The following is a 24,793-nucleotide window of genomic DNA, read 5'->3' on the forward strand; positions in this document are numbered from 1 at the left end:
TTTAAAATATAACATCTTAGCTATATTTTGCAGAAAACCTCATTCAATTTGGTTAAGTGGTCACAGAGAAATGCGAATTGTTGTAAAGCATGTCATGGGTCTGATTCTTCCAAGTTTATCACTTGGATGCTCTTAGAATTGCATAATGTGTGAACACGATGGACAGAACTTGGAGGGAAGGGATTCCCGACATGCTCTACAAAACTCCTCATCTCTCTTTGACCACCGAAGAAAATCGGATGGGGTTTTCTGTAAGATGTAGGTAATAAATTAGTTTCACATCCTGAAATTGTATTTGGATTGATTCACTGTGTTTAAAGTTATCATTATCATATATCTATATATATATATATCAATTATCATATATATATATATATATATATATATATATATATAAATACAGTGTATATATATATATATATATATATATATATATATATAATGAATGGAAATAATGAAGTTACATCATTCCAAGGATGTATTGTTGTAAGTTATGTTCCTCCAGGTTACCATAAAGCTTGGCCCCACCTTCCTTGACTACCGGCATCATCAAAGCACTAAAATGGGATGCCCAATATGGTATGTACAACCAAATTTCGCTTTCGACGGGAGATCTCCCGCCGAAAGCCCATTTTTGCAAAATCTCCCGTTCTCCCGCTTGAGATTTAATTTCTCCCGCCCTAGCTCTGTGTCTCCCGCTTGAAATGATCTTTACTCAATGTCATCGTATGTTGAAAAATAAGCCTTAGATAGCACGAGAGAGCATCTAGAACCCTAGAGCTTCCAGGGCCCTTAAACGGGCCCTGGACCCCGGCCGCAAGGAATTTTGCGCTCGTGATGTGCGCTTTGCGCACATCAAATTGGAGGCTACCGTTTCCTAGGGGTTTCAGGCGGGAGAATCTCCAGATCAGAAGGTGCTTGGGGTTGGAGTCTCTGAAACTTTCAATTACTAAGTCCTCCCTAGGTAAAATGTCCACAATTTGAATATACATGCAACACAGTATCTACCAATAAGAATACAAGTGTTTTCCATGAGAATAGACCTATACAGCGAAAAAAATGAAAATGCATGGCATCACTTTATTGACAAAGAAGAACGTACTTGACACAGTAATGGCATAAGGACAAGAGGAATCCCTGTTCGGTGTCCTTTCAATACAAGCACACATATCAAGTACAAAGAACAATGTAAGATGTACGGTTCGAGAATTTGGCTTAATCCCACAACACAATGTTCACAGCTGTAGCCTCTATTTTCTCAGCATTCTGATCTTATCTCAAACTTCATTAGAGTCCTTAAAATGTCCAAAAATCATTTGTGTAACAGAAGTCAGATTTGGCATTCCATTTCTGTATGTTTTTTTTTTCATTTCACTATGAAGAACACTAGGTAATCATATTCAATCTGTTACTCTGACAAATGCAGCACACCAATTAAAAAACACAACATTATACAGTGGAAACACTTCAAGTTTACATGTAGGTCTGTTACTGCTCACAGTAAAACAAATCTCTCTGGCTTGAATAGTGACATAAGAGTACATCTACACTGATGTAGTCCAGGGACATGTTCACTGGTAAATTTGTGTGAAACATGAGAACATTTATGAAAAAAATCTTTACCTCTCACAGACAAATGAATGCTACTTGCTTTACAAAATCTTGTTACAAATGAAACATAATGACAAAATTCATAAAGGTAGCTTGGCTGATAATGTGATATACACAAATCGAGAGTTAAAAAGTCACACATTGTGCCATGTTGACATGAATACAAATATTTTTTTCTCTCCGATACAATGTACTGTCAAGTGAATTGTAGGCCCATCGTGATATACTGTAAAAGTGGAAATTTTCACAGTGTTTAAATTTTTGCGCATTTCACACGACCAGAAACTAGTGCAAAAATAAAAGCACAAAAATGTTTGCATGCCATATGTTCCAGTAGTAAATGTCCTGATTTTGCGGAATTAAAAACACTCAAGAGTCATCTTACCTGGCAGAGCGCAAATATTACTCACACTACAATATCCACTTTTACAGTAAACAGCTATTGTGACAATCAGATTCTTTTATACCGGAAAGTATTCCTGACAGCCTAGACTAGCTGAATTGAAACAAAGTTATCCAAACTTGCTGAAGGCCTTGAAGCATGAAAAGTAAAATACACACTCGAGACTTGCAGGATAACAACTGATCCATGAAAAAAAAAAAAAAATGTCAGTAGAGGTACTTTCAGTAAGCACTGTTGGTTTTTGAAAAGAAAAACAAACAAACTTGAATTGGTCTTGCAAACTCTTGAAGATCTGCTGTCTAATGGTTTTCTAAATCTGAACATTAATTAGGACACATGCCTGTGTGCTATCTAATCTGGAGAAGAACTGTGGATTTTGAAGGTTACGTTCACACAAACTGAATCCAGAATATACATGTATCAGTTTTACATACATCTGGTGGAAGAAAAGGCGATCCTCATGTAAACCTGAAACTTACGCAGATTCATTAACATTCACTTGTCTATTGATGCCATCATCAGTGTTCATTGGGAAAGTAGCTGTGCGAGAATGTACAATGTACAAAAGAAGAAGTATTTACAAGTTGGCAAATGTACAAAGAGAACAAGGCCAGTGTCATTGTACCAGCCTGTACGAGATGTAGCGACCGGCAGTCTCGCTGGGACGGATGATTTTAACCACCTAAAATGAATGAAATTACAGGAAAAAAGGATATGAGACCATCACTTCCAGCCATCCACTAACCCTTCATGAGTCCATGCACTCAGCTATACTTTATCAAGCTTTTTAATTGAATTCAACATGTCATATGACATCATCTTGCCATGCTTGATAAATTTATGTCAAACAATTCTTGAAACATTGGGTTATTTCATACTTATACCGTCCGTTTCTGATAGGAAATTAATTCATATCATCTGACTCATTACACAACGAATGCAAGCAGATGGTCAGACAATCTAGTGGACATACTGACAATGTACAAGCATCTATTCCTTTGTGTAGAGGCATGCATCATCAAATATTACAAGTGTTCCCAATTCTCACCTTATACTAGAAAACAAATTGATCTTCATCTTGCACATCATAATAAATGTGTAATATCTGTACACTGCTATTGTTCTATACCCTGACAAAACTCGTCTTGTAAACTGTCTCTTCAATCAACACTGTTCAGCTTGATGATTAATTCTCTTCATGGAACTAATCTTTAGAAGCAAAATATAATTCAAATCTATGCTGACCTCACTTCACAATGACTAATACAGATACACAGATAACATGTTTTTCAGGAGTGTTTAAAGGGATCATGTTGAAATATTGGTATTAGCAGGGCTCGAGATTAGTGATGGCCCGACAGCCCACGGCCACCAAAAGTTGATGGCGGGCCACCAAATTCTAAAAAAGTGTACTATCTTTTGGTGGCGTGATTGGGAAACTAAGATTGAAAATTGATTGTTATGTTTCCTTTTATTTAGCGCCACTGACTGCAGTTATTTCTAGGACCACCAATGTGTCAAATTGAATGATATTCATTTGCCCAGACTGGCCATGAGAGAAAAAAATTCTACTGTTGACCTCTGGCATGCAAGTATGAAAGCATAACCCTGACCAGCTCGAGAGTCCAATAAGTCTGGGTCTAAATTCCCCGCTGACATGCACTACATTGTATGATGTCAGTCAAAACTGACTGCAAACACATACAAAGCTATGTCATCATCATCATCCCCCATGCTGAGTATACCACTCACCTGTCCTCGCTTTAACCCAAAGTATCTGGCTACGGGGTCTCCTGCTTGTATTCTAGGCAGCTGGTGCTCCTTCAGTTTACTGGTGGGAGTGAGGGGGTTAAGGAACATGAGATGTTGTGCAGCGAGCCAATCTCCATTATTTCTCCTTCCCATTTTCCCTCACATAAACTCTTACTCACTCTCCTTCTTCTTAATTTTCCCCCCTTTGTCAAATTAAGTGCATTCATTCATTCATTCATTCATTCATTCATTCATTCATTCATTCATTCATTCATTCATTCATTCATTCATTCATTCATTCCTTCATTCCTTCCTTCATTCCTTCCTTCCTTCATTCATTCCTTCATTCATTCATTCATTCATTCATTCATCCATTCATTCATTCATTCCTTTTTGGTTTATTACAGAACAGACATGTTCTGGTCATTAAAAATATTGATGTTCTTTGCAAAGCTAGCAAAATGATATTGGCTGACATTTTTTTCAAAGGCGATGTCATCTGCACAGAACTCATTTTCTTCATGTACACAAAATGCCAGGTGTCTCACTGTAGCTTTTTTCCCTCAAAGAAACATATGTCCATGATTCAGAAAAAACCCCAAGGTCTTTTTGTTTTTACACCGACCTTCCCCCTAAATAGACATATACCCTGAGTGAGTAAGGACATAACCTGTTATTTTCTTGCACTATATATAGATATGGAGCTTCTAACAATACCAAGTCAGTTTTGAGATGCCCACACGTGGGATGTTGAGTTTGATAATCAACTGATATCTACATGGTTACATCAGTCCAGATACTCATCTTACTGCACAAGAAATTGACTGTTTTTATTTCACTGACATTGTTTGCATCACCATCCTCCCTGCAGTTAATTCTCCTTCAAAACGACACATGAACACCTGGGTCACAGTCCGTAAGAGATGTTAGGATGGCAGTTCTTGCTCTAGAGAATGGCAACTCCAGGATGTAGGAATCTTGTCTCTATCATGACACTTACCACAGCAGCAAGAGTTACTTTCATAGCAACACTCTGTGAAATGGAGCTTAGTGGTATACACAATCATGCAATGACACATACATGTCCATTCCGGTATAAAAAGACCCCCCCCCCCCAAAAAAAAATAAAAAATAAACAAATAAAATAAAATAAAATAAATAAATAAATAAATAAATAAATAAATAAATAAATAAATAAATAAATAAATAAATAAATAAATAAATAAAAAATATATAAATAAAAATAAAAAATAATAATAAATAAATAAAAAACAAAACCAAAACAAACAAACAAACACACACACAAATCACTATCACTGCTACAACCACCAACAACAAAATCGAGATGAAAATACTAATTGTGTTGACACAGGCATCGAAAGGATACTATCTGTTGAGTAGCTCTGTCTTCTCATCTGTTGTCATGACGACATGCTCCGGAACGAACTGGATGTGAGAGTGGAAATGACCAGCAGGACGAAGTTCAAACATACATTGTACATACTGTAACAGCACACACAGGTTGTTGAGGGTGTTACCTTTTCATGGAGTGTCTGTCCTAGGACTTATCAGGCCTTTGGGTCAAAGGTGAGGGGTCATGGGAAAGACTACATGATTTTGAGTGGTATCATGCAGACCTCACAACATTGTTGTATTGCTCTCTTCACCAGTTTTTATCTTTTCTTCCTCTAGAAAAATGAGATATCAAGATATTTTCACCTGTCTTCCTCTTTGAAAAGTTATGATTGACTTTGATTTCTTTTTATGGATAAAACTTGATGTAAAACTGAGCTTGCAGTTGAATGAAAGATGTACATTAAATTGCATCCATGCACCTCAGCTGCAAAATGACTGATTTGCTGCTTCCAGTGTAGTTGACACTGCTGGGGACTAAGTATGTTATGAGAAGACATGTATGCATGAACATTATCATATAATTTCCCCCAAGAATGTGAGGTATTTTGTACTATGGCTAGAAATCTAAAATGTGCTGGGGTACAAACAGTGGCATGATTTTTTTTTTTTTTTTCATTTACGACTCCAAACAGAGTTGCATACCTAATCTGATACAGTGCACTCCTGTTACAACAAACACGATAATAACGAAATTCTGGTTACCATGAAGTAAAAATTCAAGCCACAACATTACCTGCTCGATGTTTATTAATTGCTTATTTGCTCGGTTATAATGAAATTCTGATATAAAAATAAACTGCCTGTCCTGAGGACTTCATAATAATGGGAGGCCACAGTACCACGTTGTATAACTCTGATAAAGTAATGGGCAAAATCATTAAAAGACGGTACTTGGTCAAAAAACAAGATGCAGTTCCTTAAACAAATGTTCTTTTGTTCCATGCTGTCTCTGGTGTACTAATGAAGAGCTTAACCCATTGAGGGCGGGCTGATTATGCTACAACACGCATTTCCCATAGACCCCTGCCCGAGTATACTCGGGACTCATATTGAAATCTGAATGGCACAATTTTTACATAACTTATGGTGGCTGTTTGTGACTCTACCCTGCACTCACGAAATACCAGTGACGTGACATGGGAGATTTAGAGATGAAGGTTTTTTTTTTTTTTTTTTTTTTTTCAGGGCTTCATCGTTTCCTTGGAGATGATGGTATGCTACTATGGTGACAGAATCATCAAGGGCTGCAGAAACCACTCGAGTGCAAGGGTTTACTGGTGATGACGAAAGTGATGGGAGAATAATGGGGTGGGGTGGAGGGTATCAAGATATCTGAAAGGTTAGCATGCCTGTCTCAGGTTGATCCTGAAACATATGCAGACCTACCAACCTTTCTGACTGAAAAATAGGGATGATTTGGCTAAAAAGTAGGAAAGAAAGAGCAGATCCCATAAGAGTGTGAAGTAAAATTACCCAGAAAAATAGGAAACTCCTATTGAAACAGGAGCTGGGAATGTTCAAAATTCAGATTCTTTCCTCCAAATCCAGTATGGATGGGAGGTCCACATATGAGTCATGTATGTGTGTATTCATAATTAATAAATCTTCTCAATTATTCATTTATCCACATGTATCCATTTACTTACTTAAGTATGTATTTGTTTGGACCTTCCTTCCTTCCTTCATTCAATCATTCATCACTCATTTATTCATCTAATTTAATGTAGAACAGGCTGCAAGGCTTCTCAAAAGAATCAATCAAACCTTGTATTTCCCCCACCCCTACCCCTACTGACTTAGATGGCTTCACCCTTGGATAACAGGGGAACCAGAAACTGGTTCACTCACTACCCCTTAACTTACCTCGTGTTCAGTGATGTTAATCAGCAGCTCGGCTTCCAAAAACTGCTCCAGGATGTACTTTGGTGCCATGTCCCCAAGACTCTGGGAGACGAGGGGGGAAAAAAACCCAGACAAATGGGTAAGATGTACACTGATAATGGAGATACATAATGTGGCAGAATGCCATGAAGAAAATGAAGGAAAAAAAGATATCCAAGAAAAGGGATAAAAATCAGGAATAAGCAAGAAGGAGAAAGATTTCTTTTGTTTAAACAGAACAAGAATGCAGAAATATGAATATTGAGGGAGGAGAAAAATAATCAAGTCCTTTCTATGTGAAACACGAACATACTTTGCACTCTTTTTCAGTGTACCCTTAGTGAAAAATTATATGTCTTCTTCCACGACCTCAACAACGAGTCCCTACAGTCCTTGAAATGGGAGAGAAACAGGAATGAGAAAGATGGACAGATGATTACAGGAAATGAAAAATGAACATGAAATAGGATAAGGGGAAGAAGAAGGAGAGGTGAGGGGGGAAAAATGAAATGGCAGAAGGTGGAAGACATATGACATTTCTCTATTCTGTGTATATTCTTATCATTTAATGTTTTTTTTTCTACAAGTCTAGCATTCAAGCACTTTCTGGCTGACATTGGATTACATAGGTTTTCTCTTACATGTTGTATGTGCGTAATCTAAGTTTCTGATAATATGAAACGTGTCTCATTTCTTGTCTTCTCATGACTATGGCTTTAACAGTCCTTGATCTACTGCACACCCACAAACCACCTACTTACACATGCACACACAAAAATTACATCACAAGAACTCACCATAACTGACATAACTCGACATTTTTCACTACCATTCCACCGGGAGAAATTTTTTGACCACGCCACTTGCTGACTTTTTACTTTCAGGTCTTGCACATATCATGACAACAGTTTTGCGAAAAATGGGCACACCATTACAATGCTGCATGACCTTTTATACAGTGCACTCGTGTTACAACGAACACGGTTATAACAAAATTTCTTTATAGCGAAGTAAAACTTCTGGTCCCAAAATTATCGGCATCAAAGTCTATGGTACAAATTCGCTTATAACGAACAAGGTTATTGCGAAATTTTCGTTATAACGAAGTCTTTTCAGGGCGCCACTGACAAAGAAAAACAAAAGAAATGTGCTCCATTATAACAAAATGCGGATCGCTTTCGAAAATATGTAGCGGAACAATCAGTTATAGGGTCTCTGCATGGGAGAATGCTTAACATCACCGTGTGTTTGCTCTGTGTGTCACGCAGTTTCCGAGGGGAACTTGCATTATTGTAATACAATAATCCAAAATTAAATAAGATTTGTTTTATTGTACTGGTTCTTAATTACAAAACACACAGATTCTGATACACTTAAATATCTGTTAGTTCAGAAATGAAATAGGGTTTGTTGTTAGGAACATTTTGATGTCATTCCAAAGGTTCGGTATTGATAAGGTTCTCTAGTACGACAATGAAATATGGTTCGCATTATGACGGTTCGTTAGTCCGAAAATGATAGGAATTTCAAACGTTCGTTAATCGGAACATTTCAAAACAAGTTTCTTTAATCAAAAAGTGAAAAAAGTGAGTCCACTAACAAAATTTAGGAATAACGAACCTCATAATCGTACTAAGACGGGAATGCATTTGTACATGCTTGTCAGATCGAAAAATGGCTAAAAAACGTGATGTTGTGTACAAAGTCAATGCGATATCTCTCACCTTATTCATAAAGATATGATTGTTTTTACTCTCATTGGCTGAAATCAGTGCATTTTAGCATAATTATGCTTGAAAAGGTTCTGCGATAAATTTTGTGGAAAAAATAACAAAAAAGGTCAAAATACAAAGGAATTCATGAAACAATGATATACATATAAGCAATTAATTTTGATACAAGATTTTTTTTAATGTACATCTTTAGAAAAGCTACAATGAATATCTACACCATAAATTAGGGTTCCAGGAACTTTTATTTTCTGATTTAGAGCAAAACATTTGATATTACACATATATATGCATCATTTTAAATCAATATAAAATGTTTAAAAATTCAATTTCAATTTCTTCTTTTTTTTTAATAGTTTGGTAGATTACACCACATGTAACGTATATGCCAATTTTCATGGTGATTGCGCATTGATGGACAAGATCACGGGGGTGGGGTTTGATGCTGTAGTGGTTGCCAAGTCAGACAAGCTCTTGGTACCTTTCTGCTTTTCACAAGATGACCTTTTGTTGTAAATGTACATACTACAGCTGTATGTATAAATTTGAATCAATTTTTACTTTTTATTTGTATGTGGTGGGGTTTGATGCTGTAGTGGTTGCCAAGTCAGGGAAGCCCTTGGTACCTTTCTGTTTTTCACTAGATGACCTTTTGTTGTATGCACATGTACAGCTGTATGTACAAATTTGAAATCAATTTTTACTTTTTAAAAACATTTTACCTGGTCTACTGGATCATGGAAATGAGACATTTGGTAAAATGTTGCAAAATGAATGAATTTCTGCCATTCCTGGATTGTGTTCTGAGAGAGGTGGCCAACCAAGAGTGAAACTCACGGTCTTTGCTGAGGGTGTCATTCGCTCCTGTACAACAATGATGGCTCTGGTGATATTCTCCTCCTGCATCCTCTGGCAGTACCTGAAATGATGCAACATTTCCATGGCAACAAGAAGTCAGTTGACATTTCACATGTTCGTTTTTGTTTCACTCATGATGGTTTGCATATAAGCTCATAATACAGGATGTTCACAAACAAAAATTTTCATAAAATGTAATAGCACTTTTAGCAGGGTATTACTTGTTGATGAAACAGAAGCAACTTTATTTATGCAGATTCATGAAATGAACACGTACTGCTTCCAATTACAAAAATGTGTTGCATTTTGTACCATATGGAGGGAAACTGCTAGTTTTTCTATTGAGAGTTGGTTACACTTCTTTCTTACTCTGTCAATGTGATTCTAGAACACAAATTCAGTCATGAGTAGAATTGTCTTGCAAATCCAAATTTACAAAAAGTATGGCATATGATACACAGTATATGACTTGAGAAACAGAGATGCATTGACACATCAGAGAATGTCTATGAACATGAACAATGTCCTGGTTTCAGCAAAAGATGTACTTACGCCTTGATTGTCTTCATGCCCACTTTCTTCTCCTCTGGGAAGAAGACAAACATTTGATCGGTTGGGTCATCATTGTGTGCCACCAACACTGTCAGGTCCTTGCGGTTCGGCCTGTTCTCACTGTTTCAATGTGGTTTGAAAGCATAAGAGTACACCATAAATACTTTAACTTCATTCACTTTAGGACCTAAGTGTATCAAAACAAACAAACAAAAACAAGAACAACAATTTTCATTCTGACACATATAAATTGGTAATTTTCTAATTTCAATATGATTTAAAGTAGAACTTTGTATACAGGAAAGTAAAAATTAATGTTTTGTTTGTAACCAACTCAAAAGCAACAAGAACACATGTTCTGGTGATATGTAGTCAAATGGCATTATGACCAATTGTCAATTTAGCATTATTTCTAGTTAAATTTTGACTGGCAAAAAGTTATGAGGTTACTGTCTTGTCTTATTGCATTTATGTTTGGTTCGGTTTTGTTTTTTCATTTTTCTGCAGATGGACTCCTAAAGGTCTGCAAGATCTCAAAAAGTTTTCTAATGAACAAATTTCCACCATTACCTAGGTTTATCCCCAAATTGTTCCTTGAACTGTTCCAAAGTTTGGTCCAACTCATCTTGCGTCACCAGATAGCCTCTGTCGTGGCACAGCTGCAGAGCATAAAATGATGTTAGACCAAAAGTCAGACTGGAACAAACATATATTATAAAAACAAGACTTCTAATATTATAACAAAGGCAAAAACAGCACAACCAACCACTATGGCAAGGAAAAGAAAAGAAGAAGTTGACGTGGTGATATATACACACTACACTAGGTACCCGGTAAACCTTTATTGAGACAAAATTGAACCATTCCAGCCACTGATTTGTGACTGAGAGTTTGTTTGTTCTGGTGGTACAACCCTGCAATGTAGAAATGTGATGTAACAGATGTAGACAGGTGAAAGTCAAAAGTGCTTGAATTTAAGATTAAGAGTAAGATAGGTTCTCAGTATTTGAAGACATATCAAGTTAACATTCCATACCACACATGACATGAAGGTTTATTTTTTGATACAGCTACCATAATACAGCACTTGTAATTTTGCAACAACACAATGCAATGAACATCTGTTCCCACAGCCATGCACAGCTACTAGGCAGGGTTTGTAGAATTTTGAAATTGGGTTTCACAACTGAAATTTCACTGATGGGTGAAAAAAAAAAAAAGATCTGGCAAAATTTTAACTGTTGAGAGGTTCTAGTCATTTCTTACAATTATCTTCGTATTAAGGTAATCCAGGCATTTACCGGTACTTAGGGGCAAGAGACAGTTATGACTCCACAACGATACTCTTTGTTTATTCAAGTGACATACAGTTGTAGCAGTATTCTTAAAAATGTAATACATTGCCCCTAGAAATCCATATCCAGTTGCAGCTCGACAGTAGGTTTATAGACCCTACGTCTAGTTAGTCTCAAATACTAACGTCAGCAGTCAAAACTGCAAATAAGGAAATAGGAAGTCATCTTCGTGACTGATAGTGATAGGCTGCATAGTATTACTAGATTTCAACTTTTATATAAATTTAGCCCTTTGAAGATTAAAGAAGAAGAAGAAGAAGAAGAAGTCAAGGTATTCAAGTTTGACATACAGTGGAAGCTTGCTGAAAGTGGGAGGGCATTACAAGACTGTTGTCTTTCCAGAGGCCCAACAAGACAGGTGAATACAGCCTTATATACAGCCTACTACAGGTGAGGTGAATATTTCGTAATCGTATCTAATTTAATGCACTGCAGCACAATTGGTAACAATCAATGCAGACCAAATTTTCTATATGTGGGACTGTTACAGGTTGCACACCACACTGCTTCTTCATCCTACGATTAAGTCTTACAACAAGGCGGAACAAGTCATCACCAACCTGCATTATCGTTTTTCGGATTCTCCATAGTTTGTATGTTTCAGCTTCATCATTCATTGTTCCTGGAGAGTCCTTGTGCCGCCTCTATCTTTGTCGAAATATGACGTGTTCAATCTTCTCCACCAAACGTGGTCGTCTCACGTTGTCACACACACGAAAACGAATGCTGTAGATCGTACTCAGTACCTACTGTGTAGTTCATATAGTAAGTAACGTTACAAATCAAATGTACGTACATGTACGGCTGTCTGCGTGGAGAGCATTGAGGTATCAACATACAGATAAAATGCAGGTATTGTAAAAGTTTTTATTTGTTCTACAATGTTTCAAACCGTGGATCGATTAGGCATGTTATTTGGCTTGGTAGGTGACAATCTTATGTCGCTATGTGTGAACGTTTATGTGAGTATTTCGAGGCGAGGTGAGGACCTGTGTGAACGTTAGTATTGACAGTAGTCCCACACACCGAAATCTTTGTGTCTGAATTTTTTAGTGTTGTAGCGTACGGACATTAGTTAGCGCGGTGTACAAATTCGTATAATCGCATCATCATGAGAACAACTACTAAATAAACTATAAACTTTACACATTTGTACCAAGCGGACTACAAAGAGAAAATCGGCAAATGAGGCTCAAATTTCGTATCGTCCGGTAAATCTTTTAAAGGTTTAACAATAACATGAACATTTTGAACAATTAACGCGATAAATCAGTTCGGGAAACCCACTCACAAGGGGGGCCCCTCCTTATAAGTAACGTGGCGACTGAGTCGCCACGTCTGCACTCAAGCATTGCCGCGCCCCCGCGCCTGGCGACACTCACGCCAGTAATCGCTCGCATTTCAGCATTCGCATGGGTCGTTTGACATGGCATTTAAATCCATGATTTTAGATATGATGCCTCAAACCGATTTTGCTCAAATTTCGTGAGTAACTAGGAAACTTGTGAAGCTTTATGGACATAATCAAGCGAATTGCTGCAGTCCTTTCATTTTCGCGTTGCATTGCAAAAAAGCGTGGAGACTCCTTATAAGGGGTGCCCCGGGGGTTACTTATAAGGGGGACGGGGTTACTTATAAGGGGGACGGGTTACTTATAAGGAGGGGCCCCCCTTGTGAGTGGGTTTCCCGAACTGAAATTGATAAAATCTTGTAATAAATCAACATCTTCATTCTTCTTGTTCTAAATCTGAGGTAAAATGTGAATTTCTTTGCATTTCCACATTTTTGTGTCACATTTTTGACAATTTTGGCCTATCAGCCAAACATTAACAGCATCGACAGTACACTCTGTAAGACTAGTCTACGACGTCCCGCGCATATTGAATTATTTGAATATCATTGTTACACAGAGATGTGCATGTCCAGAATTACCATGCTGTCCAGTAATACCATCCCTGTACATGGTACAGGGCTAGACTAGGGTCTACCAAGATTCTGTTGGTTAAGGTGATTAATTGATGGCAATATTTTATGTTGTAATTATCTTCCCATAAGCAGAATCAAGACAAGGTCTTGGATAACACATTGGAGTATGTTTCGAGTCGGGTCAATGACTTGAAGAAGGCACTCACTGACCTCCTGATGAAACTGGAACATCATCATGAAACACTGAACTGGTAAAAATGATTTCCATAACTATGGCATGGTATTAAGACATGAAAAGGAAGACGAGTATAACAATAGGCAGGGCTGTACACTAACCCATTTGTGTGTGTGTGTGTGTGTGTGTGTGTGTGTGTGTGTGTGTGTGTGTCCAGCTGACCAGTCGGGCCAATAGATACCTAGTTTTTCCATGTTTTACTGCCATATAGACCTCTACTGGTCCATTCCTGAAAAAGTTACTGGTCCCACGGTAATTTTTACTGGTCAGGGACTGTCAGACCAGTGCTTGCCTGCAGCGTTGCAATAGGAAAGACGAACGGTCATTCAAGTCGGCGAGACTTCCAGTTTCATTATGTTCCCTCCCCCTCCCCCCGATACCCCAGCCACCACTTGCTAAACGTGCATGCATCCACATTCCTGCATGAGCTAACAATTGTATTGTAGTGTAGAGTGGTGTGGCAAAATTAATGGAGGGACTGTGTGAATTTTACATGCCTATAATACAAGTCTTTCCATTTCATTATGTCTGTAACAATGCAAGCCATCAAGACTCAAAATTTCTTGCACACAGTGCCTGATAAATCAAATCAGTTGAAATTAAATAAAATTCATAAAAGGGTAGTGAATCAATGAAACAGTGAATGGCAGACAAACCACTTTCACTCCAAAGGGTCAAAGGTCAGTGTTTTAAGGAATCACAAAGATAATGTGCGTTTAATATCTAATCCATTTCTGAGGACCTGCTTCATGATATTTTGCAATTTTTGTACATAGATATGCCCGTTTATTGTCCGGCCTTTTGCTATCATTTCTTCTTTGAAGTACTTTTCCTGGTCAACAATTGTTTTTTTTTGTTTTGTTTTTTTATTCTCATGACTTGACATTGTGATGTGAAGAATGTCTCTGGCTAAAAAGATGAAAGAAAGAGAGAAACAAAATCTAAATTTTTTTTGTTGTGTTTCTTTCAACAGGCCTTCAGTGCTCAATAGTTTTGCATTACTCTCAGGTAAGAACACTGTAATGTAACACATCTGTAATTGTTTCATTCATCTTCATATTTGTTTACTAGAGGAAAAATGATGATAAGGCAAACTTTATTCTCTCTTAGTCATCATGCTATTTCACCTTCTGAAATGATCTATTCTATCTTCTCTCTTTTTTTCAAAGGCTATAGTTATTTTTCTCAAATGATATGATTTTTTAGCCAAAATAGGCTCAATTGCACATGGAAAAAAGACAACTCATACATGAAGTTGTTAATGTCATAGCATTTATCTTCCAAATGATCCTAGTTGTCTTATTATAATCTGAAAACTGAATGATAAAGGAGAAATTCCTGTACTACAACTGTAACTGCTATATCTGTGGGCAGTGTCTACAGAGAGTTTCCATTGTTCTTCTGTGTAAAGAACTTTGAATGCTTATTTTGAGCTTATCCAGCTTATATATATATATATATATATATATATATATATATATATATATTTTTTTTTTTTTTTTTTTTTTTTTTTTTTGGGTGGGGGGGGGGGAGAAGGGGTGACATTTTAAGAAGTAGAAACTCTAATGGGGTGTTGCAAGAAAGTTGCAATCAATTGCAATCAATTGCTAATTTTGAAACAACCATTCTGATTGGCTCAAGGTCTGCCCTATTAAGAAGACATGCATGCAACAATTATTTTGATTGGCCAGTGACAATCAGTTGCAAGTTGCAGTTGATTGCAACTTTCTTGCAACACCCCATAAGATTAAATTCATTTCATCATTCATGTGGCGAACACAAGATAGGTTTATTGCATTGTGGAGGATATTGAATATACTAAGCCAAACTCTACAGGAAACACAAACAAAATAAAATAGTTTTGTTATCTGTGATGTTCCAATTGAAATAACAAATGAAAGATTTTTTAATGCCATATTCTGTTGTTGTGAGGATAACATTTTGCGAAGGGGACAGTAAGACGATTTGCAAGCAGTTGAAATCACATCGACAAAAGATGGGATTTATATAGGCATTACCATGGTATTCCTTTTTAGGGAGCACACTTATCAATTTTCCACATTGGAAACAATGTATGTTGCATTTTTGTTACAAGTGGCAATATTAATCAGCATGCCGTTAATTGCACAAATATCAATGGACTTGCAAATTTCTAAAAAAATAAAACCGCCACATGATATATGGCATAAAGAGAACTTGAGCATTGCATGTGTTAGCTATATCCCTGTGATAAAAGTGTGCAATGTACTTTGTTTTGAAATGTGCAAACAAATGTAAAGTATTGCCAGATACTAAATTGCACTGTCTTTTATTTCTCTTTTTGATTCTTCCCCCTTATCTTGTATAGGTCAGATCAACACATTGAATAAGCATCTCAAGAGCGACAAAACTCCATCTCTGAAGAATCTCATCCTCCTACCCCTCAAGTTGTCTCAAGACCGAGATGAAGAACTGGAGGTAGAAAATATCCACATACAGTAAAATAGCTGTAGATTGATTGAGTGATTGATTGATTGATTGGTTGAGTGATTGATTGAGTGATTGATCGAGTGATTGATTGGTTGGTTGGTTGATTAACTCTTTATGTGCCATGATGTAAACCCCCTGTGTGCCACATTATTCGAGATAGCAATGCAAGTCATGGTTTGGGAAAACCTTCTGCTTTTCAAATCTATGTAAACTTTTATAGATTTTTTGTTCCCCTCGGCATGTAGTGAGCAAAATTATAGAGATATAAAAGCCCACGCATTGCTTTGATGTAAATTGTATGAGAAAACTATGATTGTTTTTCTTTCAAATGACCAGAAGCTACATCATTGTGGAGGCTTGACTTTTGCATGCAAAACAGTGACAGAAACTTAGAATTTACTTTCAAATCCAGTAGGGCACACCGTTTGATAGTCATTCACCACGTAAAATACAAGGTACACGCTACAGGAATGGAATCACAGGAAACGCTTTCATTGTGCTTTGGCATTTGGCGATTTATTGATCATTTTGGGCAGGTTTGTGGGTTTGAGCAGAATATGCGAAGTTGGCTCCCCGTCGACCTAGTTGGGCGTGCGAACATGGCACATAAAGAGTTAATAGGTATAAGCTATATTTGCATAGGTGCGTGATTACATGAATGAGAAAATGATTATATGTTATTGAATAAGGATTTAAAAAAAATAATTGAATCATTAGTGTATGTTTCAGTTGATTTATTGAATGTCATTTTCAATGAAACTACCTCAATAATCTGCCAGTGAATTAGCAACCATAACCACTGCAGTCCCAGCATATCACAATTGTGAACAGAACAGAAAATGGAGCAAAGTACGAGTAGATTTTCTGGCTACTGGGGTATATGATAATTGCTTCCATTTGAATATTATGCAAAGTTTCATATATTTAAATGTAACATTCATGTGAATAGGATCATATTCAAAAAGAAGTTTTAGAGGTGTACAAACGAAATGTCAATGTAGCATGCTTCTACCAAGTGAATAAGTAGCTTATAGAGTTCTTAATATGAAATTGTTCTCCAAAACTGTTGATATCCAAATCTCCACCACTTCAAATCTGATTCTTGATATTCATCTGTCCACGTAATGTTGAACAGAAAACCACAGAGGGGCGAGTACCATCCTTCAACCACGAGGTGGTCCCAAACTACCTCCGCACCAAAGCTGAGCCAGAGATCGAGGAACGGGAGCAGACATTGTCCAAGGATGCGGGACCAATCTCACAGGAATTGGCAAAGGTAGATCTTCCTTTTATTTTATTAGATTTTTCTTAGCTTGTTCTTTCTTGTATTCATTAAAGGTACTGCATACCATTGGGAGAAGAGATTTAAACAATTTTCGAGTTATTACATTTTTTGCATATACACTGTATGTGTAGGTCAGTACTATGACAAAACGTCCTACCATGTAAAGATTTTGCAATGAAGCTTAAAGTATAAGGAGATATCACTATTATTATGTTCACACTTTGATTATTTAACAGTATGTAGTATTGATTATACTGATTAATATTTTTACATTGGCTTTTCTATCTCAAACTCATATCTTAGCACTATTTTGAAACACTAAAGCTGGGTTTTTGTTTCATCTGCAAATGGTAAGTAAGGCCTTTATTGATCACCTGAATTTGGAATTCATAAGTCTGAAACAAAGTAAAGTAGTCATGAATGCAATACCTAACTTAGATTAATATCATAGGGTCATGTTTGATGATTTATTTTACTGGTATAAGTGTATGCTTTGTCTTCAAAGTCAACTGTCTCGAAGACAATTTTTATGATCTATTCACATGAATTATTGCATTCTGTTCCTAACGACATTTGTGTAGAGAGAGTTTGATGTGGATTGTGTTTCTCCTGCCAAATGCAAACTTTAGTTTGCCTGATTGCTTCTGTTGAAATGAATAATGTTCTAGATGGAAGAGAAATGCCTCAGTCACAAATTGTAAACACCAGTGTATTGATGGAGTTCCCAGGCTCCAGCTCCCAACTTAATTTTCTAACGGTTACACAATGAAAAAGTGTTTTTGATTGTATGTGTCTCCACACATGTACATACATAATATTGATATGAATGTGCGCACAGCGAGCTGTTTGCAAAATGTACGTAATGTTATGAATACATACTTCAAATCTCTTGTGCGGCTGTGGTATATTGATTCTCAACTTTGTGCTGCAGCTATATACATGTATAATATGTTGTGATGGAAATAGAGTTAAAAGAGACGATACATACGTATACTGTCCTCCAGAGTAATTGTTCGTTTATTTCGTCTTCTTTCTGTCCGCATAATGAATTACGAGTAAATTCTGATGGAGGATACAAACAAGATGATTGGTTCCAAATCTTAGAATGTGTTTGCTGTTAGGATGCAATGGCTGAAGCATAGAATATAGGGGTATTCACACCAAACCTGCGTAGAGGAGCATAGTGTTATGTACCAACTATGCCGAAATAGGCTGTGTACTCTTGACCTAAATTTTGACGGGAGCAAGCTATAGCAAGAATGAGAAAAAGAAGTGCATGGGTAACTCCGTGGACCCAGCCTTGGAGGATTTTTTGTGTTGGACTGGCGTAGGAAAGTGTACTATTGCATAGGAATTTGTGTACAGTAGTGTAGTGTTACATACTGTTGCTCAGGTATGAGACATGCTGCAACATAGTGTTGTTTAGACGTGCGGATAAACTGCATATTTTTGTGTCCTGTGGTCTATGCTGGAAGAACGCAAAAAAAAATTGAGCATGTTTTTATGCCTCCGCCAACGAAGTGGCCGGAGGCATTATGTTTTCGGGTCGTCCGTCCGTCCGTCCGTCCCGTTTTGTTTTTGTCGATATCTCAAGAACCTTGAGGTGGTTTTGCATCAAACTTGGTATGAGGGTATATCCTGGGGGGATAATACTTTGTTTGGATTTTAGGGTCACGGGGTCAAAGGTCAAAGGTCACAGGTTATTTTGTGAAAAAAAGGTTGAAATTTCATGTTTTTCTCCATATCTCGCAAATGGTTCAAGGTATCTTCATGGAACTTAGAATATATGCATGTACCTATGGGCAGTGATTATCTAGGGAAGTTGGGGGTCATGGGTCAAAGGTCAGGGGGGTCAAAGGTCAAGGTCAACTCCTCAAAATATCACTACTTTCCTTATATTTATGCAGTGCCTGAAGGATTTTTTTAAAACTTGATGTATGCATGTATAACCCAATATATATTCTGTGGGAAGTTTCTTGCCAAAAGGTCAAAGGTCAAAAGGTCAAAGGTCGAGTGAAAGTGCTAAATTGCACTTCTTCCTCCATATCTCAAAAGTAACTCAAGGTATTATCATGAAACTTACATATTAATGCATGTTCTACCTAACAGTGATTCTCTTTGGAACTGTGAGGTCAAAAGTCAAAGGCCAGGTTTAGATAATACTATTTTACCATTTGATACTGAAATTATACTTTTTCTCAATACCTTGAAAATTACTCTATGCATAAACTTATAAAAGGGTCAAAAGTCAAGTAAAAATCATCAGTTCCCCCAAATACCTGCACTCTGACGTTTTAATCGTTCATCCAATTGAACCTAGTTCTAGGAAAGTGAACGTTCAGCACATTTGTGGCAAACCTGTCATTTTAATATTTTGCCAATTGTGTGAAACTGTCATCACACATTGTCAAGACATTGTACTATAGACCTATTAGGAGAACCATGCATTATGGCGGAGGCATACACCAGTCGCCGTAGCGACATTTCTAGTTTTTATTTTGTTTTTTGCATGCCCCACGAACCCCTTTGTGTTGCTCGGTGAATCGGTACATAGGCCGATGTAGGGTAGCGTAAGCTCGGTTGTTGTGCAACACTACACAACTCTATGCAAGTGTAAGAGCCCCTTTATGCCAGTTTATGATCATCCAGCCATCTCTATATTAGTTGTAGTTTAATAGCACCATTGATGGCATATGAATACTCAAATTAGATTGTTCCTCACACTTAATGTATCTGTCTTCTTTTTTCTTTTTGTCCCCGCCGAACGAGTTCGAGCAGGGGACTATGAAACGGGCTCTGTACGTGTGTGTGTCCGTGTGTCCGTCCGTCCGTCCGTGTGTCCGTCCGTGTGTGCGTCCGTTTGTGATCAAAATCTTCAATTTGCTACTTCTCTGTCATTTATGAGCCAATTTTGATTCTGTTTGCTTTATATGATAGCACTACATGGGAGCTTTGAAACTTCTACACAGAATTCAGTCGTGACCTTTGACCTTGACCTTTGACCTATATTGTACATTTTGCTACAAAATGCTACTCCTTCGCCATTTCTAACCCGATTTCGATTCTGTTTGCTTTATGTGATGGCACTAGGTGAGGGCTTCAATACTTCTACACAGAATTTTGACCTTTGACTTCTTTGACCTTTGACCTTGATTTTTGACCTGTATCGTACATTTGGCTACAAAATGCTACTCCTTCGCCATTTCTAACCCGATTTCGATTCCGTTTGCTTTATGTGATGGCACTAGGTGAGGGCTTCAAAACTTCTACACAGAATTTTGACCTTTGACTTCTTTGACCTTTGACCTTGATTTTTTGACCTATATTGTACATTTTGCTACAAAATGCTACTCCTTCGCCATTTCTAACCCGATTTCGATTCCGTTTGCTTTATGTGATGGCACTAGGTGAGGGCTTCAAAACTTCTACACAGAATTTTGACCTTTGACTTCTTTGACCTTTGACCTTGATTTTTTGACCTATATTGTACATTTTGCTACAAAATGCTACTCCTTCGCCATTTCTAACCCGATTTCGATTCCGTTTGCTTTATGTGATGGCACTAGGTGAGGGCTTCAACACTTCTACACAGAATTTTGACCTTTGACTTCTTTGACCTTTGACCTTGATTTTTTGACCTGTATTGTACATTTTGCTACAAAATGCTACTCCTTCGCCATTTCTAACCCGATTTCGATTCCGTTTGCTTTATGTGATGGCACTAGGTGAGGGCTTCAACACTTCTACACAGAATTTTGACCTTTGACTTCTTTGACCTTTGACCTTGATTTTTTGACCTGTATTGTACATTTTGTTACAAAATGCTACTTCCGGCGGGGACATATATTACGCACCGCGTAATTTCTACTTTTCCTTGTTTTTCTTTTTTTTTTGTCATCATGCAGAAACAAATTGACAACCTCAACAGATTGAGTAACCACGTGCTGAACATCCTGAATAGCCAACGAGACAGCTGGGATACTGACTGTAAGTGGGAAATTTTTAATCTTAACAAAGTGAAGTGCACACACACACACACACACACACACACAAACACAAACACAAACACACTTGATCCAGCTCGTGCTTTAACCCTAACTGCACTGGGGGGGGGGGGCCTCGGAGGCCCCCCCCCTCAACATTTCGCACGATTACTCTGCAACACGCAATGCTCTCGCCGCGATGCTCCATGACTTTTTTCTTTTGAGTTTCCCGCACATTTTGACACCAAATTTGTGACGCCTGGGGGTACGGTTCTGAAGTTACATGACTTTTTGTACATGCACGTGAGGCCAAAAATGGCTAAAAAATGTGATTTTGTGTACAAAGTCAATGCAAATTGAGTTTTTTCACATGGTTCATATAAATATGCTTATTTTTACTCTCAATGGCTAAAATTAGTTTGTTTTAGGAGTATTATGCCTCAAAAAGTGTCTGTGACAAATTTTGTTACAATAAACAACAAAAACAAAAGGTAGAAAAAACATAGAAATACATAAGAAATTCATGAAACAATAAAATAAATAAGAAATTAATTTTGATACCGAATTTTTTTTCAAGTACATTTGCTAAGAATGCCACAAAGATTAATTATACCAAAAATGAGCACTTTTGGAGCTTTATTTACTGATTTAGATGAAAGATTCTGATTTCTTGCATAAATTATAATTAATCAAAATAAAATAAACGAAGTCTATTTTGGAAAATGTAAAAACACGATCTTGTAGATTACATCGCACACTACCATTGTGCAAAGTTCCGCGGCGATCGCGCAATCCACGGCCGAGATCTTGGGGGGGGGGGCCCTTGAGGCCCCCCCCCAGTCTTTCGAGCTACCAAAATAGCCCAGTCTTTTTAGGGTTAAATGCTTAATCAAGTTTTAAACTTGTTTTGCTAAATTATTTTTGCCCTCTCCCACACACCTTGTCACATATATATATTTTGTTTAGTTCTGAATGTACAGTCAAACAGGTACATAACAGATATAGTGTATCAGTCGCTTCAGATTCCTCTCACACAAGATATTTCATCCTCTAAAAAACATCACTGCAACCTTCCAAATTGTTCTCACATACATCAGAATCGCGCCCTCTAAATTTCACCTCTCCTATATCTGCTCTTGCCCTCGCTGCTCCGGTAGCATCCCGCCTGAACATGACCACCTCCTCCAACGTGGACACCAACATCCTGGTGGACGCTATCCGGATGGGCAAGGACCTGAAGAAGGGCAAGCAGCAGCCGAGCGCCCAGCCCATCCACACCATGACAGCCCCCATGCAGAGGCATGTGGAGCAGCACGGTGAGTACCATGGGGTATATGGGCGTGGTTCAGTGCCACCATCATGCACCTGTGCCACGCCCAACACAGGGCTCGACATTGGTGGTGGTCCAGGGCCATTGAAAAATTGATGTCGCCCCACCAAATTTCCAAGAAGGTTATGTCTCGGTGGCTCGATCAGTGTCTCCTTTATATTATAATGCAGTTTTATAATCTCTGTTTTTGATTGCTTTATAGTGAAAGTCCACGGAGGCTCAAGCACAATTCATATAGAATGGATGCGAGGGAGTTAACAGGTTTTGACACAATCAATATTAGATATTTACTTCTATATCAACTTCTATCGTAGTATGATGGATGATAACCTTATAAACAGCATTGCCATATTCTGAGGGATGAAAAGGTACATTTTTTGTGGAAAAAACCCCAGTATTTTCACCTTTTAGGCAATAAACGTGTAGCTATACAATTTTGGAAAAACAGTATTTTCCATGAGACTGGCAGTATTTTCAGTCAAAAAAACAGCAACAAAACAACAACGAAATACTGCAGAAAAAAAAGGAACAGCTGGCATCACTGTAGTAACTGAACCAATGTGTTTAAGCCAGTGAATGCAATGAGTCCAAGTTCATTGAAAGAATATTACCGGTATGCACTTTGTCATGTGGCATGCAGCCTGAGATAGCACGAGAGAGCATCTAGAACCCTAGAGCTTCCAGGGCCCGCTTAAGGGCCCTGGACCCCGGCCACAAGGAACTTCGCGCTTCGAGTCTCCAGTTTGCTAGGGGTTTGAAGTGGGAGAATCTCCTGATCAGAAGGTGCTTGGTGTTGGTGTCTCTGCATGACATGTGCATGATATAAACATTGCATGTTTGCGATTTTTTTTTTTTTTAACCTTGTCTTTGTAATTTGTCGACATCCTTACCACAGCCAATACTGCTAGTAAAGGAGCTTGATTACTTGGATATCATATAGGACAGAGATGATCGTAAATTCCAGGATAAAGGGGACCTTTCACTGCTTGTCATTTTTCATTTGTCTTCTATCCATTTGATAGATAGTACATTTTTAAGGAAGGAGTGACCCCAATTCTTTCTGCTGTTACCTCACACAGCTCCCGTGGGCAAGATGTCCAGTTCCATTAGGACCAACATCAAGTCTGGAGGAGGACACCCGTACCACAGACCATAGGAGTGACCGGAGCAAGGACCAAACTTCACACCGTAGCAGAGGTCGTCGCAGAAGCTACACTGGTTTCTCACATCACAACATGCAGGCTCCAAACCGGTGAAGTGGGCTGGTGAAGTGGGCTGGTGAAGTGGGCTGCCCTCCCTCCCCCCCCCCCCCCAAAAAAAAAAAAAAAATCTGCACCCCCAGAAAATGGACAAATAATGATGACACCTTGCCGTTTGCTCCATCCCCCCATGTGACTTGCAGTCATCGGCAAATGATCGGCAAATGACAACCTGTCACATTGGCATTGTGTGAGAAGGGGGAAACCACAATATCATTTGGACTTTTGATTAGTTAGTTAAGGGCTGTTTATTGACCGATTCTGTGACGCGCTTTGTGTGTTATCGGCATGGGCAGCGCCATTACTGCTGTGTCCCAGCCGACCCTCTCCCCACTCCCCCACCCCCTCCCCCCATTAGCACGCGCATGGAATGAAAAACTGAGGCATGGCTGTTTTAGCCTAAAGGCGTCTCGTACTGAGTGCGCGAATGCTTGCTAAATGCGCGAACCTTTGTTACATGTGCGCGATAAACATGCTGCCCGGGGGGTGGGGGAGAGGAGGGGGGGACAAGCTGGGACACTGCAATTTTAGCTAATGGCTGCGCCCAGTGCCACAAATTGTCTGCTGCCCTCAACGAACCCAAATCGGTCAATACTCTAGCACATCAATGAAGACTGATATTGCTCACAGTGCTCAATTCCTACTCTTTTTCTTCCTTAAGAGTGAATGCAATGTTGTGGTGCTTTATCACCGCAGGTGTTAGGATCTTGGTGGCAGCAAGTGTGATTCTCATGGGTATGAAACTCTG

The 24,793-nt window shown here is 38.2% G+C and overlaps 2 protein-coding genes across 2 annotated transcripts; one reads left to right on the top strand and one right to left on the bottom strand.

Annotated features, from left to right (window-relative positions):
• Nucleotides 1-1,795: 1,795 nt before the first annotated feature.
• LOC139727320 (DNA-directed RNA polymerases I, II, and III subunit RPABC1) lies at nt 1,796-12,255 on the bottom strand. The gene is made up of 8 exons (XM_071638274.1): nt 12,119-12,255; nt 10,774-10,862; nt 10,204-10,323; nt 9,631-9,712; nt 7,046-7,126; nt 5,154-5,212; nt 3,767-3,845; nt 1,796-2,696 (listed from the first exon to the last, which is right to left on the bottom strand). Exons 1-8 carry the CDS (start codon nt 12,173-12,175, stop codon nt 2,631-2,633), a joined length of 633 nt encoding a protein of 210 aa, XP_071494375.1. The 5' UTR covers nt 12,176-12,255; the 3' UTR covers nt 1,796-2,630.
• A 115-nt stretch (nt 12,256-12,370) lies between these two features.
• Nucleotides 12,371-23,942, top strand: LOC139727342 (mediator of RNA polymerase II transcription subunit 8-like). Its single transcript, XM_071638302.1, has 8 exons — nt 12,371-12,410; nt 13,617-13,735; nt 14,693-14,727; nt 16,067-16,176; nt 17,324-17,464; nt 21,379-21,460; nt 22,614-22,772; nt 23,866-23,942. Exons 1-8 carry the CDS (start codon nt 12,405-12,407, stop codon nt 23,940-23,942), a joined length of 729 nt encoding a protein of 242 aa, XP_071494403.1. The 5' UTR covers nt 12,371-12,404.
• The last annotated feature ends 851 nt before the right edge of the window (nt 23,943-24,793 follow it).

The sequence above is a fragment of the Diadema antillarum genome, unplaced genomic scaffold, assembly GCF_040938485.1.
Source record: "Diadema antillarum isolate AM-2024a unplaced genomic scaffold, OU_Dant_1.0 seq00000126_RagTag, whole genome shotgun sequence".
Classification (NCBI taxonomy): Eukaryota; Metazoa; Echinodermata; class Echinoidea; order Diadematoida; family Diadematidae; genus Diadema; species Diadema antillarum.

Excerpts from the sequence above, each read along its gene's own strand:
- LOC139727320 (XM_071638274.1), bottom strand. The coding sequence starts at position 12,175 with ATGAATGATGAAGCTGAAACATACAAACTATGGAGAATCCGAAAAACG. Across the intron at positions 10,324-10,773 it reads CAATTTGGGGATAAACCTAG|TGAGAACAGGCCGAACCGCA; the intron begins GTAATGGTGGAA and ends ACATTGAAACAG. Across the intron at positions 3,846-5,153 it reads ACAGAGCTACTCAACAGATA|TAAACTGAAGGAGCACCAGC; the intron begins GTATCCTTTCGA and ends CACTCCCACCAG.
- LOC139727342 (XM_071638302.1), top strand. Across the intron at positions 16,177-17,323 it reads ACCGAGATGAAGAACTGGAG|AAAACCACAGAGGGGCGAGT; the intron begins GTAGAAAATATC and ends AATGTTGAACAG. Across the intron at positions 21,461-22,613 it reads AGACAGCTGGGATACTGACT|CATCCCGCCTGAACATGACC; the intron begins GTAAGTGGGAAA and ends CTGCTCCGGTAG.